Consider the following 16,210-nt stretch of genomic DNA (forward strand, 5'->3'; position numbering starts at 1 on the left):
AACAATCCTGGTGGCAAAACTGGTTTGGTTTTTAACAACAACAAATGGTTGGGTGTTAGTGCCTCAAGATCCTTTGAGTCATCGGAAACTTTAGTGATGGGTCTGTCGTTTAATATGGCTTCAACTTCACAAAAAACTGTTTGAAGCCCTTCATCATCCAAAACTTGCTCTTTAAGAACTGAAACCAAAATACTTCTTATGGAACGAATCAGACGCTCCCAAACTCCACCTTGGTGAGAGGCTGCTGGGATGTTAAAGTTCCATTTAATTCCATCCTGCACAAAAGCATTTTGAATTTTAGCATGATTCAGTTCAGCTAAACTCTCTTTCAGCTCTCGATTTGCACCAACAAAATTTGTGGCATTGTCAGATCTGATGGTGGAAACTGGGCCTCTTCTACAGATAAACCTGCGGACTGCATTTATACAGGAATCTGTATCGAGGGTGTAGGCCATTTCCAGATGCACTGCACGGCTGGTGAAACAAGTGAACAGAACTCCATACCTTTTCAGGAGGCTTCGTCCTCTTTTAACACTTACAGGACCAAAGTAATCCACTCCAACATTTGTAAAAGGAGCGGTGGCTGGCAGGACTCTTTATTCTGGCAGATCTGCCATCTTTTGTTCAATAAACTTTCCTCTGTTACACCTGCAAACAACACAGTGAGAAATGATTTTTCTGGCAGCTGAATTAGCATTTATTATCCAGTATTTTTGTCTTAATCTTGACAGCATATGAGCTCTTCCTGCATGTCCCAACTGTTGATGAATATGGCGTAAAATCAGTGTAGACACATGCATATCCTTTGTCAAAATTGCAGGATGCTTTGTTTCGACAGGCATGGCTGATTTATTCAACCTGCCACCCACTCTGAGGACTCCAGCATCCAATACTGGGTCGAGTTTGTATAAAGAACTTCTCTTAGAGACTGCTTTAAGGCCACTGGTGATTAAAGCCAGTTCAGTTGTAAATTTCTGTTGTTGTGCAAACTGAATAATGGCTAGTTCTGCCTTGGCCAAGTCTTCAGGAGTCAGATTTTCTGTCTTCAGAGTGGTCTTGAATCTTTCTATCTGCTTGTCTAGGGCTTTGTTTTGCTTTTCTGGTTCATTTTTATTTATGTCTGCAGCAGCAAACTCCTTCCTTTTCTGTTGCAACAGCATCAGAATGTTTTTCAGCTTTAAAAACCAAGCAACAGAGGTTTTAAGCTTTGTCCAAGATGAAAAATAATGAATCAGATAGCTTGTAGGATTTTGTGACTCCTTCACAAGAACACTCACGGCTAGGTCCCTTTTGACCTCTGGGTCATCTGCAGGAATTGCATGGTGATCCACATCCAGTTTAGGCCATTCCTCTTCTGATCTGTGGAGAAATTCAGGCCCATTTATCCATCTCCTGCATTTAATGAACTCCTCAGCTCTCATGCCTCTGGATGCATCATCTGCAGGATTTTCCTTGGAGGAAACATATCTCCACTGATTCACATCTGTTGCTTCTCGGATGACAGAGATCCTGTTTGCAACAAAGGTGTGAAATCTTCTGGTTTCACTGGAGATATATTTTAGTACTGTTGTACTATCAGTCCAGAAAACAGGTTTTTCCAATTGTATTTGCAGCTCCTTTTGCAGCAGTTTATTGACTCGGACAGCAAGAACAGCAGCGGTCAGTTCCAACCTGGGGATTGTTGTTTGCTTCATAGGAGCAACTCTTGCTTTTCCTAGAATGAAAGCAACATGTGAGATGTTATTCTTTTCCAGTTTTAAATATGACACTGTTCCATAGCCGTCTTGACTTGCGTCAGAGAAATGATGAAGTTGTGCTTTGTCTGGTTTCCTGATGCAGCTTGGTTTGATGCAACGATCCACCTTAAAACTGGAGATCAGCTGGAGGTCCTCCAGCCAGTCGAGCCACTTCCTACAAAGAGAATGGGGAATAACTTCATCCCACTTCAAGTTTTGTCGACAAAGTTCTTGTAGCAGCAGTTTAGCTGGCATACTGAAGGGAGCTAGGATTCCCAAGGGATCATATAGTGAACTAACCACAGACAAGATGCCCCTTCTGGTCTGTGGGCGGTCCTGCACAGAGGTTCTGAACTTGAACTCATCTGTTTCGATGCTCCACTGTAAACCCAGTACTCTCTCGACCGGAAGTTCATCTGTGTCCAAATCCAGATTCTTCATTTCTTTTGCTTTCCTTTCCTCTGGAATGGACATGAGCACTGTGCGACTGTTGCTTACCCATTTTGAGAGCACGAATCCTCCCTTAGAGCAGAGGTCCGTCAGCCTCTTCACCATGTGAATTGCATCTTCTTCTGTGGGAACAGATTTTAAACAGTCATCCACATAAAAGTTATTTTTGATAGTATCAACCACTTCAGCTGGAAACTGTTGTGCGTTATCATCAGCAGTTCTTTGCAGAGCATAATTTGCACAGCTGGGTGAAGACACTGCTCCAAACAAATGAACCAACATCCTGAACTCCTGTGCAGGTTTTGATGTGTTACCATGATGCCACCACAGGAAACGGAGGAAGTTGACATGTTTTTCAGAGACATAAACTTGGTGAAACATGGCATTAATGTCAGCCATTAGTGCAACAGGCTCTTTTCTAAATCTAATGAGAACTCCAACCAGAGAGTTTGTGAGGTCAGGTCCCTGTAAAAGCTGACTGTTCAGTGATGCTCCTTTATAGGTTGATCCACAATCAAATACAACTCTCAACTTTCCTTTTGTGGGATGATGCACTCCATGATGAGGAATGTACCACAGTTGTCCATTACCTTTCTGTAGGTCCTCTGCTGGTACAGCCTCAGCATGTCCTTGCTGCATCATGTTGTTTACACATGCAGTGTATTCCTCCTTGTACTCAGCATCCTTTTCAAATCTCCTTCTGAGGCTCTGGAGGCGCTGCTCTGCAACACAGATGTTATTTGGAAAGCAGGGGCTTTCACTCCTGAAAGGTAAGTCAATATTATAATGACCTTTAATAAGTTTTGTAGAGTTATTGACAATGTTCATGAAATGCAAATCCTCTCTAGACATTTCAGTTTTCTCCTCTGATGATCTTTCGTTAAAATCATGATTGTACTGTTTGATCAGCATTTCTTCAAGATGCTCAACAGAGATCCTGTTGGCTGTCACAGCAGTGCAAACATTTCTATTTTTGCTGTGGCTTCTAGTGTGCAGGGGACCATTTATGACCCAGCCAACTTTAGTTTTTACAGCATAAGGCCCACCATCTACACTGTTGATCACCTCCCAGGGCTCTAAAACATTTGAAGCATCAGTTCCTATCAGTAGTTCCACATCTGCATTGATGCTATGAAGCTTAACAGGTTTAAGATGAGGCCACTGATCAATGTCCTTTTGCTGGGGAATATTCAATGTAGAAACTGGCATGGTACTTTGAGTCAAAACATCTGGTAGCTCTATGAAATCATTTGTTTCCAATTCAGAGATTTCCAAACCAGACAAAACTTGTACATTAACAATCTTATTTTGACTCATTGTTCTCAGCATAATATTTGTTCTTTTGCCCTTTATGTTCAGACTTTTTGCCAGAGTTTCTGTACAGAACGTACCTGAACTTCCTGGATCAAGAAATGCATAAGTTTGCACAACTTTGTTGCTCTTTTGACTTTTAACTTTAACTGCAACAATAGAAAAAACAGCATTATCATCATGACCAGCCCCAATATGCCCACACGTCTGGGTGGTTGCAGTTGAGAAGTTGACATGAGAACTTGTTGTCTGTTGGCTTTGTTCTGAAGAGGCTCCTGGCTCCTTTTGTTGTATGTGAAGAACCCCTGGATGCTTTTGGTGACACACATTGCAATCCAAACGACTCCTGCAGTCTTTGCTTGTGTGACCAACTTTCAGACAACCGAAACAAATCCCCTTTTGTTTAATGAAAGTCAACTTGTCCCGATGCATTTTAGCTTTAAACTGCACGCAGTTTTCCAGTAGATGATTTCTTTGTAAACAAAACAAGCAGCTGTGAAGAACAGTAGACTTGGTCCTGTTTTCAGTTGAGTGAGTTCTGGCTTCTGGAATTGTGCTGACATTAGTGGCAAAACTGCTTCCCTTTTTTCTTTGCTTGCTGTAACTTGGAACTTTGGAGTTGTTCCCTGTTGGTGGGTCTTGGATATTGCCAAACACTGGATCTGATGCTACTTTTACTTCCTTTGTTATGAAAGCAACCAGATCAGTAAACAACGCTCGGTGACCAGTTTGCTCCTGTAGCTCATAAGCAGTAACTCTCCATTTTTCCCTCAGTTTATATGGAAGTTTCAGGACAATTGTTCTCATATTTGAAGGTAAATCCAACTCCTTCATGTAAACAATTTGTTGTGTCAGATTTGAACAACCTTGAAGAAAAAGAGAGAATGATTGTAGACTTTTCACATCATCCCCTTTTATTGGTGTCCAACTCATAATCTTCTCCATATACGCAGAAGTTATTTTATTTTCATTTCCAAAATGTTCTTCAAGAAGATATTTGGCTTTGGAATAACCTTCCTCAGAAGCTAAGTGTTGACAACTATGCACGAGATCTTTAGGCTGCCCCCTGGTGAACTGCTCTAGGAAGTGCAAACAGTCGCTGCAGTTGTCAGTTTTAGCCTCCACTCCATTCTCAAAGGCATTCATAAATGATCTGTACTGTAGGGGGTCCCCATCAAACACAGGGATGTTTCTGGATGGGAGAACAGACGATAAGTTTTGTTTTACTAGTAAGGCTGCAATGTCATTTTGTCTTTGCATGATGTTTACAATATCATTCTGACAGTTCTCAGTCAAAGGAGGAGATTGAAGTTGCGTCTGCTCTGTTGCTTGAGTTGAAGAATCAACTTTAACTCTCATCTGATCCATTTGAAGTTGTCTCTCTCCTTGTTTAAGTCTGACAACAGGGAAGTTGGATGAAGACTTTTCTTTTTCTTTCAGAACAAACTCATCAGCGAGAGGATTTAGCAGGGGCGTGTGCTTTCCTTGGGCTCTTTCAAAATAAGAGTTCATCCCATCAGATTGTTTAGAACTAGCAACTGAATTTATTTTTAATACATTAAGTTTTGCGTTAGTTGCTGCCAACTCTGTTTCCAGGTCTAACTTTTCCTTTTCTTTTCTCAGGTTTTCCTCTTGAGCTTCGATCAGATGTTTTCTGTCCAACGCGGCGAGTCTCTCCATCAGCGCTGCCTTTTCAGCCGCAGCTTTAATGCGTGCAGAAGAGGTGGATGAAGCCCGAGACTGCTGTGAAGATGTTTTTGAACGTGGCTTTATGCTTGTAATATTAGAAACACTGTCTTCAGGATTTATTTCATCAGGATCTTCAACAACCTGATCATCAACATAGTTTTTCTGTTCCATATATGGATCTCCTGCTTCTGTCAACCAAACCTTTACATTGTCCACAAAATCAGAGAAAGTCGTCACCTTGGACTGAAAATACAGGTGCTGGTCATAAAATTAGAATATCATGAAAAAGTAGATTGATTTCAGTAATTCCATTTAAAAAGTGAAACTTGTATATTATATTCATACATTACATACAAACTCATATATTTCAGATGTTTATTTTGTTTAATTTTGATGATTACAAATGACAACAAATGAAAATCTCAAATTCATCATATCAGAAAATTAGAATATTACTGAAGACCAATAAAAACAAAGGATTTATAGAAATGTTGGCCAACTGAAAAGTATGAACATGAAAAGTATGAGCATGTACAGCACTCAGTATTTAGTTGGGCCTCCTTTGGCCTGTATTACTGCAGCAATGCGGCGTGGCATGGAGTCGATCAGTCTGTGGCACTGCTCAGGTGTTATGATAGCCCAGGTTGCTCTAATAGTGGCTTTTAGCTCTTCTGAATTGTTGGGTCTGGTGTATTGCATCTTCTTCTTCACAATACCCCATAGATTTTCTATGGGGTTAAGGTCAGGAGAGTTTGCTGGCCAATTAAGAACAGGGATACCATGGTCCTTCAACCAGGTACTGGTAGCTTTGGCACTGTGTGCAGGTGCCAAGTCCTGTTGGAAAATGAAATCTGCATCTCCAAAAAGTTGGTCAGCTGCAGGAAGCATGAAGTGCTCTAAAACTTCCTGGTATGTGGCTGCGTTGACCCTGGACCTCAGAAAACACAATGGACCAACACCAGCAGATGACATGGCACCCCAAACCATCACTGACTGTGGAAACTTTACACTGGACTTCAAGCAACGTGGATGAAGTGCCTCTCTTCTTTTCCTCCAGACTCTGGGACCTTGATTTCCAAAGGAAATGCAAAATTTACTTTCATCAGAGAACATGACTTTGGACCACTCACCAGCAGTCCAGTCCTGTTTCTCTTTAGCCCAGGCAAGACGCTTCTGACGCTGTCTGTGGTTCAAGAGTGGCTTGACACAAGGAATGCGACAGCAGAAACCCATGTCTTTCATACGTCTGTGTGTGGTGGTTCTTGAAGCACTCACTCCAGCTGCAGTCCACTCTTTGTGAATCTCCCCCACATTTTTGAAGGGGTTTTGTTTCACAATCCTCTCCAGGGTGCGGTTATCTCTCTTGCTTGTACACTTTTTTCGACCACATCTTTTCCTTCCCTTCGCCTCTCTATTAATGTGCTTGGACACTGAGCTCTGTGAACAGCCAGCCTCTTTAGCGATGACCTTTTGTGTCTTGCCCTCCTTGTGCAAGGTGTCGATGGTCGTCTTTTGGACAACTGTCAAGTCAGCAGTCTTCCCCATGATTGTGTAGCCTATAGAACTAGACTGAAAGACCATTTAAAGGCTTTTGCAGGTGGTTTGAGTTAATTAGCTGATTAGAGTGTGGCACCAGGGGCCATCAATTTTGAACCTTTTCACAATATTCTAATTTTCTGATATGATGAATTTGAGATTTTCATTTGTTGTCATTTGTAATCATCAAAATTAAACAAAATAAACATCTGAAATATATGAGTTTGTATGTAATGTATGAATATAATATACAAGTTTCACTTTTTAAATGGAATTACTGAAATCAATCTACTTTTTCATGATATTCTAATTTTATGACCAGCACCTGTACACAGTTTGTCTTTTTACTTCTTCTTCTGGCAACGGCAAACCTAAAAGTGATTCGTGTAAATCAGTTGCTTCTTGATAGCATTTAATAAACTTTGCAAAGTCAGAAGCCACTTTCTTAACATTTTCTTGTGAGCTCATTAATGCAGAGATTTTCTCCATACATTTTGAAGCTTGTTTACACTTTAAACTTCGTTTTTCTTGACATGTTTTTATATAAAACTCCAAACCCTTTTGTGTAAATTTGATGGTTCTTTTGTTTTGTGACGTCTGGGTGTCATCCTCTTTGCTCTTTACATCAGACATTTTTGCAGATTCTTTGAATCATTTCAAACATTTAAAGCGTCATAGTCCACGAATAATCCACAAGGAAAAGCACAAACGTATCTCTTTGTTTAAAGAGATTGATTCTTGTGAACAAACATTTCCATGTTGGGCGTCGGCTCACGGCTTGATCCAATTACGCATCAATTTGTCACATCAGACTCATCTCATCAGTCTTTGGAGTGAAATAATGTCTTAAACTCCATTAGTTTCACTATTTTCCTTTATAGCTTGAACAATATTGTCACATACCAGCTTGATGAATGAGTGACATGTCCATCCAAGTCTGACGCATCAAGTCGCTTGATTTAATCAAAGATGATCCAAAACCTTTTGTTTGAAGGGAATCCTTGAGATCCATAAATCCAGCATGTTGATTGATGAGGTATTCCTTTTAGTCCATGGGCTGGTTCCTTACTTGTTCCACAGGGTGTTTTTACTTGATCCACAGGTGGGTTTTTACTTGAGTGTAGTGGCAATTGTTTGTCAAACCAAACTTCCAATAAAATTCCAATAAGCCACTATAGGCACTGGGGTCACGTTTTCTTGACGCAGGCAAAAGAAGTGGAAGTCCAAACTTGTAGATGTTTTGTTGATTTATTTCCTATATTTTGTCACATTACAGAGTTCACACTTTCCTTGCTCTGTCACCTCTCTTGCACTGGTAAAAACCCATAGGCCCCTAACCCAAATGCCTGCTGGTCCTTACCAGGCTCCTACAATTATAGAAAGTGGACCGCCCACATTTCTTCCTGTTTTACATAAAATAAAGAAAAATAATAAAACAACAAAAAATAGATGCACAAAAATGCAACAATTAACCTATAAATTAAGTCTGTAAATAATACAAAAAATATATAAGTTTAGAAATTAACACAATTCAAATAAATAAAGAAATAAAGAATAAATAGCTCCAACATTATTAATATGAACTTTTTCACATGAAACATTAGTACTGTACATACTATTCTCACCAAACTGTGATAACTGTGATTAAATTCAGTGTAAACAAATGCCATATGTTGCCACCCCTAAAAAATTCCTGCCCCCCTCTTGCCACCCCATAAATATTTTTCTAGATCCGCCCCTGCTTGGGCATCTGTTTAGGATGCCTCCTGGACGCCTCCCTGGTGAGGTGTTCCGGGCACGTCCCACCGGGGGGAGGCCCCGGGGAAGACCCAGGACACGCTGGAGAGACTATGTTTCTCGGCTGGCCTGGGAACGCCTTGGGGTTCCTCCTGAAGAGCTGGAAGAATTGGCTGGGGAGAGGGAAGTCTGGGCCTCCCTTCTTAAGCTGCTGCCCCCGCGACCCGACCCCGGATAAGCGGAGGAAGATGGATGGATGGAATAAAACAAAAAAATGCGAAGTTAGACGCTAAACATGCAATAAAACAAGTGCAATAATCCAAACAGACTACTGTGTAGTCTTTCCTTAGCTCTCTGCTGGTCAGATATTTTTATATCTAAAGGAAACATATTCCAGGACATTACAACTTTTTTATGTTCTTTTGTACCATATACACTCTTTTTATATTGTCTGTTGTATTTATATCTTTAGTGACATTTTGCTTTAACTTTTTGTACTCTATATAAGCGACTGAAACCAGAATTTCCCTGAAAGAGTAATCCTAAGGGATAAATAACGTTTAGTCTGAGTCTAAACAGTACCGCATTCACTGTGTTGATATATAAGATTCAAGTGAAGCATTTATTACTATACCACAACAACGTAAGGGCCACCTATTAAGACTGACAGGTAGTACAATATCTTTATAAATGTTGTTTCTTCTAATCTTAAACATTTAAATTCAGGTGACAACGATGCCATTAAATCTCTATGGCATGTCTGATTCCTCAACTGTCTCTTGCCTTCAGGGAAATTGACTGCATGTCAACCAGAAGTAGGACACTGAAGCTCCTCAGATTGTTGTTCATACCTCCTGTGCCTACCTTCTTTGCCTTTACCTTTCACGGTCAGAAAGCTACCCAGGGTAGGAAAGGACCTCCAGACTGCTGTGCTGGATCTAGAAAGCCTTCACACAAATTATCTTTTTCAAATTAGAACAGCCTTCCAGAAAATACAACATAAAAAAAAGTTACACAAATGTAAAAAAACTACTTGAGCTCTATTATAAAACCCAAAGCATAGAAAAATTTATACAGTTGCATATGGCATAAAGAAATAATTTATTTTTCTTAAACTCTTTGAGATAGCCTGTTCCTATGTGCTGATTCCAGACAGCCTTTAGTCTCACGGATGATCATTAGACAACAGAAAGGCAAGTTGGTGATGCTAGTCATTCTGTATCTCGGACTACAACCTTCTGGAATAGATTTGCAAAAAAAACAAAACAAACATGCTTGTGAACAGCTGAACTCTCAATTACACAAACTAAAACATATGAAGGTGTGTACACGTGTCACACATGAAGAAATTTCACTACTTATAGTACTCTCTTCTCTCCAGACATGTTTGTTTATTTCTGTGAGGTGTGCTATCCTTCATCATCATGTCATGCAAAGGATTGTGGGATTCCTTATAGATCCTTAGGACTTGTAAGGAACCTGACAAGTTCACTATTCTGAAGGAGCTGATAGGAAGCACTGGCCCCTTTTCCTACATTCTTTGACTAAAGAGTTCTTACAGATTAGATGATTTCAGACGCAGCCAGGGTGTGTAGTTGAAAGAAACGTGGCATCAAGCCGGTGGCTTAGGTAGCAGCCAGGAAATGCACAGATGTGGATACAGCTTGTTTGCAAAAGGCCTTGCCAAGCTTTGAGCTAAATTGAAGTGAATTCAGTTATAGAAATTAGAAAGTTTTCCATAAAATCTAGAAGAAAAAAAAAATCAGGTGTTCAAATAAGAAGGAATAATAAAAAAAAAAAAAAAAAAGGCTGCGATTGAAAAAAAAAAGGAACCATAAGTTGCTAGATGGCAGATTTTTCTTCCCTTGTTGTTGTGAGAAGTTTGCTAAATATTTCAATTGGTGGTCTTGCTATAAAGCAAAACCTCCATGAAGCATGGAACTTTAAAAGTTTAACCTAATAATTCCTGCAAATTATGAAGCCAGGTTATGAAGGTATAGATTTTTTAGGACTGTGTCTAAACTTCATTCTCTCCTTCAGGATGAGCCAAGTGCAGCTACATTTAGAGGTGATGTGAAGAAGCACAGGTCAATATTCCAAAAACAAAAATAAACTAAAAACAACTCATGCTAACTCCAGAGTTGCAGATCTATTTTACGCAGAGCTACTTCAGCGATGGTCAATGCTTTATATGGAAAGTGATTCAAAGGACTCAGCTTTGAGAGATGGTAGCATGGTGTCCCACCCCATGTTTTTCACATGCATGTTTAGCTTAGAGGTGCTGGCAGGCAATGGTGATCACATGCTTTAACGGTTACCGCTGCTGGAAGCCACCACCCTCAAGAGCAGGTTCAGCAGGAACACAAGCAATCAGTGTCAGGTGTGGAACTCAGGGAGGAGACGGCAACATTTTACTGGAGACAGCTCTATTGCTGTCTCCACAGCTGATATCAGGCAAAAAAGAGGATTTCTTTCCACTTTTAAACTACAGGTTTTCCTTTAATAACAGAATTTTTAAAATTTATTTAATATTAATTTAGAAACCAGAGTTTAGTTTCATTTAAAGACAACATATTCCTGGTATGTTTAATGGTCCAATTTGAATTATGAACCAGCTTTATATAACAGTAAAAGCTCAGTTTCTGTTCATGAATTCGGAACTTGCATCTGTTAAAGATAGGCACTCTGTGTATGCACCTTGAAGCTCTAGCTCTTCGTTTCTTTTTCCTGAAAAGAGATCACTCGGGACAAACTCTTTAAATAACGCCTCATAACTTATATGTATTAAATAACCATGAGACATTTAATCATACATCTATGAACAGAGCAGAAAAAGCAGCAATTGATTAAAGTGGAACAACAGTCATTTTCATTTATAGAGCAATAAATGAAACCATACTATAACATGGAAAAATAAAAGTTAACAGATATCAGCAAAGATAGTTATAAAAAAACAGAACTAGCAGCTTAGAAGAAAATTATGGTTTTGGTCAATGTCAGCCTGAATGAGAAAACACGCAGAAAAACTCAAACTTTCTTGGAAAATTTTTGAGATAACATATAAGCCAATAAAAACAGCTCATAGGTAAAAATACCTGTTAAGCAAAAACAGTTAAGATTTAAATACAGGTATCTATGCATATCACTTCTAGTGGGACAGAAACTTGGATGAAGCAAAATGTTAAGATCAATTTAATTGGCTAGAATTATAAATTATCGTCGGATTTTAACTGTTGAGTTGGAGGAAAAACGAACAGGATGGCTGTTCAGGCCAGTTCTTCTTCACCCTCTTCTTCAAACTCTCCCTCCTCCTCAGCGGTGGCCTCCTGGTACTGCTGATACTCGGACACCAGGTCGTTCATGTTGCTCTCGGCCTCAGTGAACTCCATCTCGTCCATGCCCTCACCGGTGTACCTGTGACAAGACAACTTCAGTATCCACGCCAGGCCTTAACACAGCGGTGCTTCTGTGTTCTACTCACCAGTGAAGAAAAGCCTTGCGGCGGAACATGGCAGTAAACTGCTCTGAGATGCGCTTGAACAGCTCCTGAATGGCTGTGCTGTTCCCAATGAAAGTGGCGGCCATCTTGAGGCCGCGTGGCGGGATGTCACAGACTGCCGTCTTAACGTTGTTGGGGATCCACTCTACAAAGTAGCTGCTGTTTTTGTTTTGCACGTTCAGCATCTGCTCATCCACTTCCTTCATGGACATGCGGCCTCGGAAGATGGCAGCGACTGTGAGGTAACGGCCATGCCGTGGATCACAGGCTGCCATCATGTTTTTGGCGTCGAACATCTGCAAGGTGAGCTCGGGAACCGTCAGCGCCCTAGAAAACATAAAAGGAAAATGTAAGTTAATTTTTTTAAGGTGTGGGACCGACTTTAATATGGTGGATGGTGGGTAGGGTTAAGCATTGATCAACTTTTCAATTCTCCTGGAATTGTTAACATTTTATTTTCAATGCCTATTCCGCAGATGTAAAATAGAAGGTGCCCAATATCAGCAAAGATGAATCCACAGGAGTATGTGGATAACCTTCTGTCTGTGCTTCAGAATTCAAAAATGTTTCCATTTAATTAAAGAAATGACCAGCTGGCTACCTGCCACAATAGCAATGGAATTATATAATGCAAAGAATGCCGCATTGCTGACATGACTCAACACCACTGAACACAACATGAGAGCCTGATCTTTGACCTGCTGCAACAGTGTTGTGCTAAGATGGATCTTCCTGCAGAAATTCCTCCTCTTAAATCATAACACGGCTTCTAGAGGGAGAGTGGAGCCTTTTTTATACTTTCTTCCTCCTACTTTACCTCTTAAAAGATACCCACCCTGTTTCCTCCATGATCTGAATAGAGTAAAAAGCTATTTAGCACAGTTCATTTGGAATGTGTTTCATATGATAAAACCTTCTAACTGAACAACAGAGTGCGAAATCTGATTGTTCATCTTTCCACAAAAAGCAAACACCAATACTTTCACAATCAGTTAAGTGGAACTAAGTAAATGAGGCTGAGGAGATAAACCCTGCTTTCTTGCTTTTTTCTCCATCTCAGAAACTCAACCTAGCACCACACCATAATTAAAATCAGGTAAATAAAAATATTTTAAAATACTTGATATATCTAAAGTGTTTTAATGAAGTTTTAGAGACTGAAGCTCAAAGTGAAAATGCAACTCTGGGAAAATCCATAATATATATTAAAGTTAATAGGTTTAATATTTATATATTGGTTGAAAATAACTATATGATAATTTATATTAACACTCAAACTAATTTGGACGTTAAAGGAATTTTATTGACAAGTTCAGACCATTTCATCCAGACAGAACTCTGATTAGCCAGTTTATTTATAACATGCAAACTTTTACGATTCTTCTTACAGGAACCGGAATCAATAAGAACCGGAATTGTTCAAATTAAAGCCCAACCCTAATGGTGAGATGGCCTCCTCACCTGTACTGCTGGCTGCCACGGCTCGTCAGGGGGGCAAAGCCTGGCATGAAGAAGTGTAACCTAGGGAACGGCACCATGTTGACAGCGAGTTTCCTCAGATCGGCGTTAAGCTGGCCAGGGAAGCGCAGACAGGTGGTTACGCCACTCATGGTGGCTGAAACCAGGTGGTTCAGATCACCGTAGGTGGGTGTGGTGAGCTTCAATGTACGGAAGCAGATGTCATACAGGGCCTCGTTGTCAATGCAGTAGGTCTCATCAGTGTTCTCAACCAGCTGGTGGACAGACAGGGTGGCATTATAGGGCTCCACCACAGTGTCTGAAACCTGCCACAGAAAGAGGAATAAAAGACGACACAAAGAGGACAATGGAACCGAGGTTAAGATTTGAAGGAAGCAGCTGTAGGGCAAAGCTTCATATCAGGACATATTTGAATGCAGGATATAAACCTTAGGCGATGGCACAACGCTGAAAGTGTTCATGATGCGGTCTGGGTACTCCTCTCTGATCTTGCTGATTAGAAGCGTTCCCATGCCAGATCCAGTGCCTCCTCCAAGGGAGTGAGTCAGCTGGAAGCCCTGCAGGCAGTCGCAGCTCTCCGACTCTTTCCTCACCACATCCAGGACCGAGTCCACCAGCTCAGCTCCTTCAGTGTAGTGGCCTTTAGCCCAGTTATTACCCGCACCACTCTGGCCTGTTACAAATCAATACATCATGCAAAAGGAAAAAAAAAAAAGAGAAAAAGTCAGCTTACTTTATTATAAGTCAAATTCTTTATTGAGAGATAAATTCAGCAGCTGATAGACATAGGTGAGGTCAACTGTGAAAAGATTGATATTTTATATGAATACATCTTTTTTATATTACTTAAGGTGTAGTGGAGGATGTTCTTTTTCCGGGTGGATCATCAAAATAAGTGGTCTTCCGAACTGTCAATCATTCTGATGATATGTTTACGTAAGGCCTACCTACTTGCTCGCCCCAATTTCCACTTACCGGTGGTGAGTCTGACATAGTGAAAAAATTGCAAATCTTCTTTTGGAAATTAAGCTTGTTTGAGCGATGGAAACAGCAACTTTTAAACAGGGCGTGCACATGGAGAAATGGGCTCCTGCACGCTCTCACACACGTTTAATAGGTGTTCCCTCTTGGACACGGTTACAGGGTTGGATTTAAAGTCGAGAGGGAGGGTCTTTTCACAAACCAGCAAAAATCCTCAACAATATCTTTAAAACTCAAATGAACTCAGGTTCACTTTTTGGGTAAAGTCTGCAAGAAACCTTTGTGTTGACAAATAGAATGCCTGCATAAGTGCTCAGGTTCTATCTAGCACAGCATTCAACACTAAATTATTAAGTTAATAATTTGAAATTAAATATTTTTTCAACCTAATTGATAATCCAGTCACATTATACTTCACATTAACATGCAGGCTCTGTCAGATAAATTAATGGTTCAATTTTGTGGGAAAGTCATATAAAGCAGATTTATTTTAGGTCAGAACACAAAGTTTACAATGGTATACTCACCAAAAACAAAATTATCAGGTCTAAACACCTGACCAAAGGGACCAGACCGGACAGAGTCCATAGTTCCTGGCTCCAGGTCCACCAGCACAGCGCGGGGGACATACTTTCCACCTGGTACATAAAGCAGGGGTGGATAGTTATTAATTGCATAAGAACACTTACATTATGTATCTGCCTGACAAAAGAAAAACCAACATGACTGTCAAGAATCCCAATTCAGATGTTACATGAAAACAAATTGCTGCACATTGGTAAGAGAACTAAATATATTCCCCATCAAAAGCAGTCATCTCATATTTCCCACATGTTTGGGAGCCAATGGGGAGTTTGGGCGACATGGAAACCGTTCCTTAGCAACCATTGACTTCTAAGTTGGCGATATGAAAGCGATCTGATGGAATACGATAAATGTATTTCCTTTTCTTTACAGAAAAGCATGCGAAAGTGAAGCAAAGTAGAAACAAACCCGATGCCTCGTTGTAATACACATTGATCCGGTCTAACTGCAAGTCGCTGTCTCCGTGGTATGCCCCAGTTGGATCAATGCCGTGCTCATCACTTATCACCTCCCAAAACTACAGTCACAAAAGTCACAGAATGAAAAAAAAAACTCAATCAACTGATTTATCATTAGTGAGACTTATACAAAGTAAAAGAAACCAACAGCAATAGTTTCTTTCTTTTCTAGCAAACAGCTACGTGACTAACTCTAATTTAGCAGCCCACAAAAACTAAATTCAACTTTTCAGACAGTGTCCCTACAAATGTAAACCTCACTTTTACTTATAAAAGTGTTCTAACCTTTGCTCCAATCTGGTTGCCGCATTGGCCAGCTTGAAGGTGGACAATTTCCCTCATTTTTATTGAGATAAAGACGCTTTACTCGCACAAAGATCTGCGCGCCAGTTTTACCTGCTCTGCAGTTCCCGTAGATAAATATAAACAGAGGAGGTTGGAACGTTACCAATGGTTACCTACTAGGTACATCTGATTGGATACATCAGACTTCAATCAAACTGAAAACAACATCTAATTGGTTAGTTTAAATCCCAACAAAGTTTGATTGGAGGGATCTGCAGGTCCCAGGTTACGTTGCTTTTTTTTTTTTTATTTAACCCAAACAAACCAAAATCTCTGGTGTTTTTTCCTTGTATTTATCTTTTCGTAGTGGGGAATGTAAATGTGTAGGGAAAGGGGAAAAAGGTAATACATATTCCAACAAAATGCCCAGTTCATTTATTGCCATAGCAATGAATTAGAATAGA

At 40.2% G+C, this 16,210-nt stretch overlaps 1 protein-coding gene across 1 annotated transcript; it reads right to left on the reverse strand.

Moving 5' to 3' along the window:
• Positions 1-11,637: 11,637 nt before the first annotated feature.
• LOC119774666 (tubulin beta-1 chain-like) lies at positions 11,638-15,897 on the reverse strand. The gene is made up of 7 exons (XM_038272307.1): positions 15,747-15,897; positions 15,412-15,520; positions 14,946-15,056; positions 13,866-14,110; positions 13,420-13,742; positions 11,941-12,285; positions 11,638-11,873 (listed from the first exon to the last, which is right to left on the reverse strand). Exons 1-7 carry the CDS (start codon positions 15,801-15,803, stop codon positions 11,726-11,728), a joined length of 1,338 nt encoding a protein of 445 aa, XP_038128235.1. The 5' UTR covers positions 15,804-15,897; the 3' UTR covers positions 11,638-11,725.
• Positions 15,898-16,210: the final 313 nt, after the last annotated feature.

This window comes from Cyprinodon tularosa, unplaced genomic scaffold, assembly GCF_016077235.1.
Source record: "Cyprinodon tularosa strain WSP-4 unplaced genomic scaffold, ASM1607723v1 ctg120, whole genome shotgun sequence".
NCBI lineage: Eukaryota > Metazoa > Chordata > Actinopteri > Cyprinodontiformes > Cyprinodontidae > Cyprinodon > Cyprinodon tularosa.

Coding starts and splice junctions, on each gene's coding strand:
- LOC119774666 (XM_038272307.1), bottom strand. CDS start 15,803: ATGAGGGAAATTGTCCACCTTCAAGCTGGCCAATGCGGCAACCAGATT. Junction 14,111..14,945: donor ACCTGATAATTTTGTTTTTG/GTGAGTATACCA, acceptor GATTTGTAACAG/GCCAGAGTGGTGCGGGTAAT. Junction 13,743..13,865: donor GCGTTGTGCCATCGCCTAAG/GTTTATATCCTG, acceptor TTTCTGTGGCAG/GTTTCAGACACTGTGGTGGA.